The sequence below is a fragment of the Carya illinoinensis genome, chromosome 9, assembly GCF_018687715.1.
Source record: "Carya illinoinensis cultivar Pawnee chromosome 9, C.illinoinensisPawnee_v1, whole genome shotgun sequence".
NCBI classification, from domain to species: domain Eukaryota; kingdom Viridiplantae; phylum Streptophyta; class Magnoliopsida; order Fagales; family Juglandaceae; genus Carya; species Carya illinoinensis.
The window spans coordinates 40,201,306-40,214,982 of NC_056760.1; the positions used below are offsets into that span (position 1 = coordinate 40,201,306).

General features: G+C 37.0%; 2 protein-coding genes, 1 long non-coding RNA gene and 1 other non-coding gene across 5 annotated transcripts; all 4 read left to right on the forward strand.

Moving 5' to 3' along the window:
- Positions 1-1,187: 1,187 nt before the first annotated feature.
- LOC122276716 (probable proteasome inhibitor) lies at positions 1,188-10,302 on the forward strand. Of its 2 annotated transcripts, XR_006228930.1 has the most exons (12): positions 1,188-1,468; positions 1,583-1,729; positions 3,207-3,571; positions 3,647-3,818; positions 3,932-4,078; positions 6,961-7,047; positions 8,222-8,299; positions 8,401-8,435; positions 8,532-8,595; positions 8,733-8,810; positions 9,564-9,673; positions 9,953-10,302. XR_006228930.1 is itself a non-coding variant. In XM_043086623.1 (11 exons), the coding sequence occupies exons 3-11, from the start codon at positions 3,397-3,399 to the stop codon at positions 10,023-10,025; spliced, it is 909 nt and encodes a 302-aa protein (XP_042942557.1). In that variant the 5' UTR covers positions 1,200-1,468; positions 1,583-1,729; positions 3,207-3,396; the 3' UTR covers positions 10,026-10,302. The 2 variants fall into 2 exon arrangements, 1 of the variants encoding a protein (XP_042942557.1); XM_043086623.1 differs by lacking the exon at positions 9,564-9,673 and having other exon boundaries at positions 1,200-1,468.
- Positions 1,308-1,733, forward strand: LOC122277100 (probable proteasome inhibitor). Its single transcript, XM_043086981.1, has 2 exons — positions 1,308-1,451; positions 1,548-1,733. The coding sequence occupies exons 1-2, from the start codon at positions 1,308-1,310 to the stop codon at positions 1,731-1,733; spliced, it is 330 nt and encodes a 109-aa protein (XP_042942915.1).
- Positions 10,303-11,234: 932 nt separating the features above from the next.
- On the forward strand, positions 11,235-11,307 carry TRNAA-AGC. The gene has a single exon. It is a non-coding gene; the product is annotated as a tRNA-Ala (tRNA).
- A 697-nt stretch (positions 11,308-12,004) lies between these two features.
- On the forward strand, positions 12,005-13,270 carry LOC122275100. Its single transcript, XR_006228486.1, has 2 exons — positions 12,005-12,825; positions 12,942-13,270. It is a non-coding gene; the product is annotated as an uncharacterized LOC122275100 (long non-coding RNA).
- Positions 13,271-13,677: the final 407 nt, after the last annotated feature.

Genomic DNA, 13,677 nt, shown 5'->3' on the forward strand with positions numbered 1-13,677 from the left:
AAAACACGCCATCGAGGTATGACATATTAGACGAGGCTCAGTACGTAGATCGAAACTCAGCACGTGGAACAAGGCTTATAATTAAAGAAGAATAAAGAAGGAACGGATATCACAGCCTCTTTACCTCTTTAATGGACCTACGAATAGTAAGTTATTTAGCCCTTATTGTCTCCATAGTCCATTGTTGAGATTATTGTGCCCTTTGGTGAAGTACTTGTACACTGTAACACTGGTAATGAATTTTTGCCAATTATGATCACAATTTTCATGTACTCTTTTTCCCTTTTATAGGGCTTGATCGTAATGTTTATTCTTTAGGTTTTTGTTGTTTATGGTATATTGGAGTATGGTTTATTGGAATCCGTATGAATGAGCTTATTCTCTATGATAGAATGGTTACTTGGCAAGTTAAACTAATGTTGATTTTCTGTTATCTAACTGATGAGTAATCATGGAAAAACGAGTAATCATGGCTAACGAGTAATAGGAAAATTTCTATGTTTTGGTGAACACGATGTAAGTTTACAATGGCTTTACTACTAGTCTTACTCTTATACTTTGTTACTCTCGTGATATTCTAAACATACATATGAATATGATGCCTGATAAAACTATTTATTTTAATATTCATTGTCAATTGGCTTCTATTAATGATGCAAAATGGTCCTTTTGCCTCGGGTTGGGTTCCGACTACAACAAAGTCGGAAAGCCCAACTCTAAACTCCGAAGTTGAAATTGGGTTCTGTCTCTGACTCTGATTAAAAGCTGACTCCGACTTCGATCTGAATTGTTGGAGTTAGAGCCGGAGTGTTGGAACCAACGGAGAGAGAGAGAGAGAGAGAGAGAGAGAGAGAGCCTTGGTGGCTGCCATCGTCAAACGGTGATGGTGTCGACATTGCTAAAGCCAATGGAGCCACTTTCCGCAAGAACTTGAGTTTCCCTTGCTACCTATCAGACATCTCCATACTGATGGGTTTGTTGGCCAAAGAGACTATATTATAGTAGCTTTGTTTTGGTTGTCACATTATATTGCTGTGTTATAATTGCTGGTTTTCATGTTGTTTGTTTTTTTTTAAATATCAGATGAGTGAGTATTATATTGCTGTGTTATAATTGCTGGTTTTCATGTTGTTTGTTTTTTTTTAAATATCAGATGTTGATTAACTTGGATGCTTTGGACTCATAAAGTTTTCAAAATGAGAGAACTAAAAGCGATACGAAGGAAACGATAAAAAGTATGGAAGTTTTTTTGAGATGGTTCCTAATTCTGACAATTGATGGTAAGACGACGTGTAGATGAGGTCGGTATGGACCAGTGGAACGAGCTAGACGACGAGTACGCTTTCGTATACACGAACCCTGACAAGGGTTCGAAGAAGGTGCTCGTCAAGTGCCTTGCGATGGAAGATAAATTGCTAGTGGATGCTCTTGCTGACGGGGCTTCCGAGCCGGTCCATCTCTAAATTAGGTAGGGGTTTCCTTTTACTTTGTTCCTCTGTTCGCTTTCGATTGGGTATTTTCGGTTCGCTTAAATTTTTTTTCTTCAGTTCCGTTTATGGGGTTGGTGGGTTTTTCATTGCAGTGTTGAAGACTATGCTGGAGAAAATCGGGGTACCAATTATTCTGCGCAATATAAGAATCTGGCGGAGCTGGTGAAGAAACTGGATACTGAAGTCCTTTCTAAATTAGATGGATCCTCCCTACCCATTTCATCAGATAACGCTTCAAGGTAATTGGGCTTAACCTATTTGTAGTATCACTTTGTCTATTTACTGATAATTGGTGCATGGAAATGATTTCGAATAGATTAGTGCATTGCATTTGACGCTTGAACCCATTTCGCCTACTGATTCGCACACTCTGTAGTTGCTGAATGTATTAAATCCTTTTTCCCCTCCTGTCTTCATGATCTTATTGATTTTAGAGTAAAATAAAAGTCGGTGATTTGAGAATTGCTTAAGGGCAGGCAAAATTTTTGGCTGGTTTTTTTGTTATTCGGTGGTTGAATACCGTTTTCGGTTATCACGAAGTTCAGATTATAGTGCTCGAGTTTTTCTGCTCAATTCCGAAGTCCCAAATCTATTTACATTTTTGTTTGCTACAAGCTTTAGCACGCACCTGTAGGTTTTCTTGAAAAGCTTGCCAGTGAACTTTTCTTGTATCATTATGTAAGCACAGATTAGGAATTAGGTGATATAGAAATGGGGAAACATTGAAATTTTGAGGTAAATACTTGATTGAATCACTTCATTCTGTTGATCAATTTAGCCTGGAACCATGGCTTTTCCTAGATTGGACGTGTTCCTAGGGTGGATTTGTTCTATGTTTTGTGTAGTAAAATTCCTTGGTGGTTTTGGTTTGGTCATGGACTCTCGAGCTGCTGAATGAGGAGAATACTCGCAGGGTTACCAAAGTTAGTAAGGTTTGTCTATTCACATAGAGTTGGTAGGCACCTCCTTCGAGCTGGTTTAAGATGAATTGGGAGAGTGCAGTGGATAAGGCTTAAGGTGTTATTGGTGTGGGAGTGGCAGTAAGAGATAGTGAAGGTTGGATCATTACTACTTTGAGGACAAAGAAACATCTATTCCCTGACCATTTGCTTGCAGAAGCATTTGGAGCCTTAAGAGCTATCCATAATGGTTTGGATATTGGCCTAACACAAGTGACTCTTGAGGGGGACTCACTACAAGTTGTCAATGCTATTAAAAGGGACACAGAAGGTTGCAATAGTGCTAGTATGTTTGCTTGTGAAGCAAATAGTTACTCAAGAACTTTGCTAAGTGGGAGGTTTTTTATGTTAGGAGAAATGACAATTATATGACTCACTTGTTAGCAAGGGATGCTCTTTCCATCGATGATTTCATTGTAAGTTTGGAGGATATTCCTTCTTGTATCTCTGATTTGGTTTAATAGAATGGAAATAAGTTTTTACTTCCAAAATATATATATATATATATATAGCAAACATAATTTTTTAATTTTTAATTTTTAATTTTTTTCTTACTAAATATGTAATATATAGATGATGAGTACAAGAATTTAATTATTTTAATAAAAATAAAAAATAAAAAAATAAATATAATGTATAATGTGAAGAAATAATGAGTAACAAATTCTTTTATTTTACCCGTCCGATGGTAATAAAAAAGAAATTAATTATAACGAATCACAAGCCAAATACGTATTGAGTATTGACACACGAACAGATCAAGCCAAGTGTCACCGCCATCAAGATTTGAGGCACACGTGCAAGGCAGTTTACTTGCGACAAAAGCTACCGTATACAAAGCGGCGAAAGGGCAAAACTCCGAAGGGAGCCGCGAAATCCATTTTTACCCCGTTACTTTCTCAGGAAGAATACTCAAGATTAGTTCGTAATCGATCGGAAAAGCATACATGGTGGACGACAAGTCGGTTATGGCTGTGGTCAGGGCGGCCAGACCGTCCTTTCGCAACAATCACGACAAGATTGCCTTTGCTGTTCACGCCTCCTGCCTCGCTTCCGGCTACGTTCTCACTGCCACTGGACCCTCCGCCTTCTCCGACACGGCTCTTTCCTCTCCGTCTACTGGTACTCTCTCTTTTTCTCTGAATTCTCTTCGTAATATATTTCCAAATTACCAATATCAATCGTTTCGGCGTGTAGATGAGGTCGGTATGGACCAGTGGAACGAGCTAGACGACGAGTACGCTTTCGTATACACGAACCCTGACAAGGGTTCGAAGAAGGTGCTCGTCAAGTGCCTTGCGATGGATGATAAATTGCTAGTGGATGCTCTTGCTGACGGGGCTTCCGAGCCGGTCCATCTCGAAATTAGGTAGGGATTTCCTTTTACTTTGTTCCTCTGTTCGCTTTCGATTGGGTAATTTCGGTTCGCATAAATTGTTTTCTTCAGTTCCGTTTATGGGGTTGGGGGGTTTTTCATTGCAGTGTTGAATACTATGCTGGAGAAAATGGGGGTACCAATTATTCTGCGCAATATAAGAATCTGGCGGAGCTGGTGAAGAAACTGGATACTGAAGTCCTTTCTAAATTAGATGGATCCTCACTACCCAGTTCGTCAAATAATGCTTCAAGGTAATTGGGCTTAAACCTATTTGTAGTATAACTTTGTCTATTTACTGATAATTGGTGCATGGAAATGATTTCGAATAGATTAATGCATTGCATTTGACGCTTGAACCCATTTCACCTACTGATTCGCACACTCTGTAGTTGCTGAATGTATTAATCCTTTTTCCTCTCCTGTCTTCATGATCTTGTTGATTTTAGAGTAAAATAAATAATTCTGTGATTTGAGAATTGCTTAAGGACAGGCAAAATTTTTGGCTGGTTTTTTTGTTATTTGGTGGTTGAATACCGTTTTCGGTTATCATGAAGTTCAGATTATAGTGCTCGAGTCTTTCTGCTCAATTCCAAAGTCCCAAATCTATTTACATTTTTGTTTGCTACAAGCTTTAGCACGCACCTGTAGGTTTTCTTAAAAAGCTTGCCAGTGAACTTTTCTTATATCATTATGTAAGCACGGAGTAGGAATTAGGTGATATAGAAATGGGAAAACATTGAAATTTTGAAGTAAATACTTGATCGAATCACTTCATTCTGTTGATCAGTTTAGCCTGGAACCATGGCTTCTCCTACCTGTTAGTTTGGTGAGTGGAATTTATAAGATAATGTCGAAGGTTTTGGCTAATCGTATGAGCACGGTGATGGAGAAGATTATTTCAAAATCTCAAAATACTTTTGTTAGAGGTCGACAAATTATTGATCCTGTGTTGATTGCAAATGAGTGTTTAGATAGTCGACTTCGGGAAGGTGTTCCGGGGGTTCTTTGTAAGCTGGACATGGAGAAGGCTTTCGACCATGTCAGCTGGGATTTTCTGATATACATGCTTTGAAGATGTGGCTTCGGTGTCAAATGGTGTGGTTGGGTTAGACAATGTATTTCGACTGCTATGTTTTCAGTTTTAGTTAATGGTCAGCCTTGTGGTTTTTTTAAGAGTTCAAGAGGCTTGAGACCAGGAGACCCGTTATCTCCTTTCTTATTTATTCTTGTTATGGAGGCTTTTAGTTGTTTGGTGGAGGCTACTGCGGGGGGTGGATTTATTTCAGGTTTTTCAGTGGGTTCTTCTTCTAATGGCTTTACTTCCATATCACACTTACTTTTTGCCAATGATACTTTAATATTATGTGATGCTGTTGAGGATTAGATTAAAGCATTGAGGGCTGTACCGTTGTGTTTTCAAGCCATTTCTGGGTTAAAAGTGAACTTGGGTAAATCAGAGTTGGTCCCGGTAGGAGTTGTTCATAATATTAATGATTTAGCATCATATTTGGGTTGTAGAGTTTTTTCTCTGCTCATGAAATATCTTGGCCTCCCATTGGGGGCATCGTTCAAGGCAAAGTATATTTGGGACGGGGTGGTTGAGAAGATTGAGAAAAGGTTGGTGGCTTGGAAAAGGATGTATTTATCTAAAGGGGGTAGAATCGACCTTATTAAGAGTACCCTTTCGAATATTCCAACGTATTTCCTTTCTTTATTCCCTTTACCAGTTGGTGTGGCTAATCGTATCGAAAAACTGTATAGAGCTTTTTCGTGGGGTGGTTTGAGGGAGGAGAAAAAAGTGCCTTTAGTTAATTGGAAAAAAGTATGCTTTCCTATTGATGTTGGTGGATTTGGTGTTCATAACTTGTGTAGTTTCAATAAGGCGTTATTGGGGAAGTGGTTGTGGAGATTTAATAAGGAAGAGGGTGCGATGTGGAGAGGGGTGATTGTCCGGATGTATGGTAGTGATTGGGGGGGTTGGTGTACTAAGGAGAGCAGGGGGACTTATGGGGTAAGCTTATGGAAATTCATTTGAAAAGGTTAGTATAAGTTTGAGAAACAAGTTTATTTTGGGGTAGGTGATGGCTCAAGAATTTGTTTCTGGTTTGATGTTTGGTGTGGTGAGTCCGCTTTGTTTAGAGCTTTACCAAATGTCTTCAGATTGGCTGTTAATCAGCAGGCTTCCATTTCTGAGATGATGAGTTTTCTATTGAAGAGGTGCATTGGAATGTCTGTTTTTTCAGATCTGTAAGGACTGGGAAATTGAGGAGGTTACTGATTTTTTCAAGTTGCTATATTCAATGTCTATTAGAAGACATGAAAGGGATCATATTCTCTGGAAAAGTACAGAGACCAATAAGTTTTCTGCTAGATCTTTTTATAAGACGATGAATGGTCAGCAAAATTTTTCTTTTCCTTGGAAGAATATTTGGAAGGTTTGTGTTCCATCAAAAGTTGCTTTCTTTGTTTGGACCACAGCAATTGGAAACATTCAGACTATTTACAATTTGAGAAAGCATGGAATGATGGTTATGGAGTGGTGTTTCATGTGTAAGAAAGGTGGAGAATCAGTGGATCATCTTCTTATTCATTGTGATGCGGCAAAAGGGTTATGGGAAGGGGTGTTTAGAAGAATTGGACTGTCCTGGGTTATGCCAAAATCAGTGACAGAAATACTTGCATACTGGCCTAGAATTCATTCTTGTTCTCAAGTTGCAGCGGTGTGGAAGATGATTCATTTGTGTATTATGTGGTGCATATGGATGGAAAGGAATGAGAGGTGTTTTAATGATAGGGAACGTTCTGTAGATGATCTCTGGAAATTTTTTATGTTTTCCCTGTTTTCTTGGTTTTCTGCCATTGTTCTTAATGGTGGGGCAGTCCATGAGTTTTTGTTTTTGCTGTTTTAGTACTTGAATGTTCTTAGGTGTTTCTTTTGTATATTTCCTGTGTACATGGACTTCGCCTATTTCATTCGTTGAATAAAATTTTTACTTACGAAAAAAAAGGAATTTACATTTCAACTTGAACTGTGAACTTTTCAATGTGAACCCTGAAACAGATGAGATTGTGCATAACAAGCACACTTCTCCCTTGATTTTTTTAATGATTGTGTTGTTTTCTGCTCTGCTAGCTTGGAGACCAGTGAAGCAAGAAGAAGCAACATTGGCAGTGGTGTTCCAATTGGTGGACGTTCAAGCCCTGAAACTCATCCTGCAGGGTCTCTCTCTCTCTCTCTTCCTGCAGTTGCTTACATTCATTTAATCGTTGTATGATTTCATAAAGTGCATGCTGTCTGTACATAATTGCCATCAATTAATAAGTGTGAACTTTTTTGGTAGCTGCAGTTATGGTACAATTGTTCGAAATAAATTCTTCCACTTGCTATAGTAAATTCTTGTTGAAGTCATGTTATACATGTATAGACATGACCTTTGTTGAAATATGCAATTTCTCTCTACTCTGACCTACTCTTTGGTTTATGGTCCATGCTTTGTATTCCTTAATTCCAATTAGCTCAAGGCAATCCAGTTATAGTCTTCAGAAGGCTGAGTATGGCTTAGGCTGTGGCTTAGTTTGTTAAGATCTAACACGAACTACGTCTTTCCACACTTCTCTCTTCATAGCACCCTATACATTTTCCAATCAGTAATGCCATGTATTCCTCACCTTCTCTGCTCACTTTGTGCATCTTCAGTACAGGATATACCACATTAAGTTTCTTTTTTCACGGAACAAAATTTTTTGCTGTTTCAGGGTCTTTTTATTTTTGCTGTCTTTTAGCAGTTGACACTAGTTTTAGTCTTAAAAAGAGGAACTGGAATAGTTCTGGTTAGCATATGGCAACTCTTCTCGGTTAACTTAAAGTTAATCTAGATAAGAGTTGATACTTATAAATGTATTTATATGCTATATTAACTTATGTGGAGGGGGTTTTAAATTTCCTTTGCTTTGGAGAGAGGCTGTACATATAGTCCTTTCCAAATCTGAAGTCCCAAAAATGGTGCAATACATATTATGTTGTTACACTGCATCATGTTTGAGTGCTGGTTTTGTTGCCTAAACAGTTTGCTTGATAATTGTTGTTTGGGAAAAGATACAAATCACCTATTTTCACGTATTGTTCATACATCTAAATGTGGCTAGACTAAGACAAGGGTGCTATTTGTCAGCTTTTGGCCATTGGAAGGCACAACGTATCAATGTTGGTAGTATGGAGTCCAAAATAAATCGCATATTAGTTTCAAAATGTAAAACGCATGCTAGCTTGTGAGTGGAAAGTGTATTTTATCCTTCTTGTTTAATAGATTTTAAATTGTGAAAGGATTTCTGTATCTTCTGGGTAAGTCATTAAAGAATGAGGCTCACTAAGTGTGTTTCGGTGTGCTGTTTAGAATCATATATCCCCCTATTAATCCCAGTGGTGGTAGTGATCTTTTTCCTGGGCCTGGCGCTGGAATGTACCCAACCAGGTAGTTTGCTTTCAAGGATTTTTTTTTTGGTCCATTCCTACGTTTTGAGTTGTTGCATTTTGCAAATGGCATATGTTTATATATTTTTAATTGCTGTTCAGGGGTGCTTTTGGAGCCGGTGGGAGCATGCTTGTAGGTTCGTCAAATGAGACTCCTTTTTCTTTCCCTTTTGTTTTTTGGCCGAGTTTAATGCATATGTCAATTAATAAGTTATTTTATCATGTGGAAGCAGGACCTAATGATCCTCGCTGGTTTGGCGGAATTGCGGGAGACCCTGGTTTCCCTGGAGGACTGCCGTGAGTAGTTCAGATTGCTCTCTCTCTCTCTCTCTCTCTCTCTCTCTCTCTCTCTCTCTCTCTCTCTCTCACACACACACACGCACATTTGATAATCATGCTGCTTGGCTTATAATTGTAATTGGTTCTTCCAACAGGAGTATTCCTCCAGGTGCTCGTTTTGATCCCTATGGCCCACCTGGCGTTCCTGGTTTTGAGCCTAATCGGTTTGCGAGGTATATAAAAAATAAAATAATTGGAGAACTTTCTACGGTTAATGAAAAAATAATGAACATTGTGTTTGATTTGTGAATGTGTTGCTTTTATTCATATTTGTGCAACTAGTTGTCCTAGCGATTGTTCAAAAAACCTTAAGATCCTTTTAATAGGGCTTTAGGTGGAGCTCAAGGGATGATATGAAATACAGTGATCTGCTGGATTCTAATGCGGTGGGTGGAACGGAAGATTTCCATTAAGTACTTTGGTGAACTTTGGTGGGTTTAGTGCCTGGCCTAGATTAATCTCTCTCAAATGAGTAGGAAGGGAGAAAAGGGGGGTTTATTTGCATCTTGTTCCTAATTCAGAGATTTTTATTTTTTATTGTTTATTTATTTATTTATTTTTTTCGGGTTGGGGGGGGAACTGGTTTACGGGGTAGCGTCCTCTTTTCTTGAAAAAAGAAGAATGTGAATCTTTGTTACTTTTTTTTTTTTTTTAAAAAGTGATGCTTCCTTCATTGCCTAGATTGAGGAAAAGAAACTTTCATTAATTCATTTTTCAAACTACTGTATTAATCCTGTTTCTCTGCTCATTTTAGGAAGTGTGGGGCTGTGGTCATGTTTTTAGTCTATTATGTCTATTATTTATTCTTATACATGGAGGTGTTTGTATGACCTGGGGTGGGATCATCTTCTACTACTTTGTGCCTACATTTGTTTATTTTGAAGTAGAGGGCTCTAAACATGTTCCAAGTCTAATTTCCCAATCAGGAGTTTTGAATAATCATCGAGGGTGAGATAAGTTAATTGCTTGAAGGAGTTTCTAGAGTTGATGGATTGAACTGAAGAATTCGCTGATCTGTGTGTATTATCTGTGACTGGTATGTATTTGAAAACAATGACAGAAACTTTTTAGTTTATGGTGTGGGACTTTGAACTGTGAAATGTAATTTAATATGAACTGAGCCACGATAGTTATGTTGAATTTGATGAATGTTCAGATTGATAGGTTTAAGTTTTCTATATAGTTATAAGATGATTGTATCTGAATTGATTTTGGGTTCTGGTGCATGTGAATCAGGGCAATGCAGGAGGCAGTGATTGGAACTTGTAATAACTAAACCAAACATTTACCATTGTTTCCTTTTTGTTTCTTGCAGAGGCCCTAGAAGACCTGGGAGTGGGCCACATCCAGACCTGCAACCCTTTGGGGGTGATTCGGATTTCATTTAGCTGATGGAGCTCTGTTTCAATAAACTTTGTTTTCTTGTTCCTCTTTCCTTGGGATTTCAGCTTCCCATGGAAACGTGAAAAGGATGCTGACATATGGTTCTCTTTTTTTTTTTTTTTTTTTGGGTGCGGCTAGGGTTCATTTGGCTAAGAGACACTATGTATATATTATGATTATGGTGTTTGGTATTTAGTATTTTGGTCATTTAAATTTAGTGTTCACGTCATGTGTTTGCTACTTGTTAAGGATGAATCCAAATGTCAATGAGATCTTTGGTCATAGTGACCTAACTGCATCTAATTTACAGAGAGAATAATATCTCGTACTAGCACTATTATTTATTTTCATTGTAAACGTTGTGTGAAATTGGGAGGATGGTGAGGGTCAACTGAAAACAAGGGAGGAGTAGGTATGACGTTGATCTTGTTGAATGTTGCCATATGAAAGTTTCTTCATTTCTTGGATCGTTTGAAACGTGTCGTAATACGTAGGTTGGGGTTGGAGAAACGGGTCTCTCTCACTTGTCTTGGGTTTTATGACCTGATTCTACTTGGACTACTACTAGTTCTACGGTTCTACCCGTTGTTTAAGTATGGAAGGGAGTGGATATGGGGTTGAAACCCTACCCTGCCCACACGCACCAGTTTGGATTCAGGAGTGAGATGAGATAGTTTTAGATGAGTTGAATAAAATATTGTTATTATTATTTTAGAATTTGAAAAAGTAGAATTGGAATTTGAAAAAGATGAATTATTTATTATATTTTGTGTGAGAATTTAAAAAAATTGTAATGATGAAACGAGATGAGTTGAGAAGGTTTTCAAATTCAAAGTATATTAAATTATTAATCGGTGTATTAGAAAATAAGAATCTTAAATAGTTAAATCAGTAAAATTAAGATTAAATAAAATGAGAGAGAGAGAGAGAGAGAGAGAGAGAGAGAGAGGGAAATAAACAGATAGATAAAGCACTTGGGACGTAGTTCTTAAAATCCTCTCCATTTCATTTTCTGCATTCAAACTATTTGGCCATTGGAATTTTTCATTTCAAATATAAATTTTCATCTCATCATTACAACTTTTTCAAATCTTAAAATAATAATAATATTAAAATATAATATTTTAATATTTAATCTTAAAATTAAAAAATAAGAAATTTCAGTGGCCAAGCAGAAAAACCCAACAGTTAAAATAACTACACGCATCCATAAGGGGGATGTAGCTCAGATGGTAGAGCGCTCGCTTAGCATGCGAGAGGTACGGGGATCGATACCCCGCATCTCCACCTTTTTATTTACCCTACCGATACGGTAACAGTCACGATCTCTACTTCTTACATTGGGAGTATTTGAGGTTCTTAATTGTATCAGTCAAAGATGAATACATCATAAAGTAATAATATTGTGGAAAAATAATATTCTTATGATGTGATGAGTGGTGGAAAATGTTTCAACTTTAGTGTCGTGCACATGGTAAAATATGTTGACTGGGGGTAGTTGGTTTTTTTTATTTTTTTTATTTTTAACGTCTTGTCTTTGACGAATATTCAACTGTGTTAGTACAAATTAATCTTTCTCCAATAAAAAAATAGTCGGTCTGTAATACATGAAGTCATTATTTTTTGATAAACAAAGACCCAAACTACTACCATATTATATTTATATATTTTGAGCAAAGCGCACTCATAAAAATAAATGCATTCAATTAATCAATCATGTTATCTCTTACCAAAAAGATATAAGTATAATATAATATTAAGGATTACAGTCATAAAAAATTACATAAAAGTAATTTCATAAATTAACGTGACTTCCAATAATATGAAGTAATTTTATAATCTAATGAATCATATCAAATTATATCAATTTTTGTGACTAAAGCATGTCTTTAATATAATATATTTTTACTGCTAGCTCGGCTCCACATGCAATGAATTTCTTAGCTTATAATACCAAGTTTCAGAAAACTTGCCACTACCCTACCAATAGGACTTTGGGGAGTAGTTAATTTCAAGGAAACAATCACGAAAGAAGAGAAAATTGCTTGCTTATTTCAAAGTGTGAACAGCTCTCTTAATTCAACATGAGAGAAATAATTGATGAAATTGACCCAAAATTCCCATGCAAATGAACATACATTCATCTTTGTTTTGTCTATATTGTTGGTGCCAAAAAGGAGGCGATGAGCATGCATTAGGTAGGTCCCGGCTCGCCCCAGCCACTTGACTCCAAAGACTAATAATTTATGGATCGATCGAGGAATCTTCCACTGTAGATACCCTCCTGGCCACCAAAGGAGACGTGAGAGGATTGGAAACGTGTTGCACGGCATACGCGTCAATTGTAAGCTAGCTAGTCAGTCGTCTACATATGCTCCCAAACAAGGCAGAAAAAGCTAGCCAAACCATCATCTCCAGCTCCTAGAATCAATTAAATTATTAATCATTTCTGTTCTCTCTTGGTAAGTAAAACTTATCCATCATGAGTGGCAGTGCCATGATCTCCTTTTCCTACTAATATATATAAAACCAATCGTGTGCTTCGGATACTTCGAATAAAACCCAATATTGCAATCAGGGTTTTATTTACATGGAAGATAGATATCTTAAATTCTGGGCGTAAAGAACTGAACCTTTTTTCTGTGGTTTAGTTCGATCTGCTGCCAAAGAGAAATATGGGTATCATGTCTAAGCATCTGTTTCTTTTGCTGCTGGTTCTACTGGTTGTTTCTACGTTCCAGAAACCAGGAGTACTAGTTACAGAAGCAAGGCTACTTTCCAGCTCATCGGTACCTGATCAACAAAGTAAGAATTATATAGTTTCTCTACTGATTTATAATAGATATACACACACGTACATATCTATATATATGTGGTGATCTTTGCTTATATTATTGGGCATTCGTTGTATAAAATCACAGAATATTCGAAGATTTTCTCGACGCTGGGAATTGTTTGCAAGTGTTGTGATGGCGAGACGGGTGAGTGCACAAGTACGCGGACGGAGTCTTGTTCCAAGCTCCAATGCTTTCCATGGAAAACTAAACTAGCTAGTCGTCACTAAATCTAGTGGTCATTTTTGTTTTCCTGGGTTGCTATCTGTACATAATTTCAGTGATTGATATATAGAAATAAAGTACTACTGGGAATCGATGCAACTATATATATATGCCATTTCAGATTTCGTACTTCAGTTTTACAGCTGCAGACAGTGATTAATTAATTTGAATGATCGGTCTGTGTTAGCAAACCGAAGGGGCCATTGAATTTCGTCTTGCCATATAACTATGGTTATAACCAGATTGTTTAGGCAATATGTATTATTTCTCATTTTTCTGAACTTTGCAATTTCTTCCGTTCTGGTTCAAGTATTGCTAGATAGAATCACGAGTGTTGTGCATTTTTTTTAAAAAAGAGTATGATTTATTATTAAAAAATTAGTTTTTTTATTTAAATCTTCTATTTATTTACTTTTTTTAAGATCATGCAATACTTGCACGCTCTATATAATATAATTCCAAATATCATTTCTAAAATACATAAGATAAGAATATTTTAAAATTTAGAGAGGAAAAAAAAAAGGGAAGCAAGAAACTAAATAAAACTATGGTGGATTCTTTTATAGAAGGTATCGATCACGTCTTCTTATCCCACGTG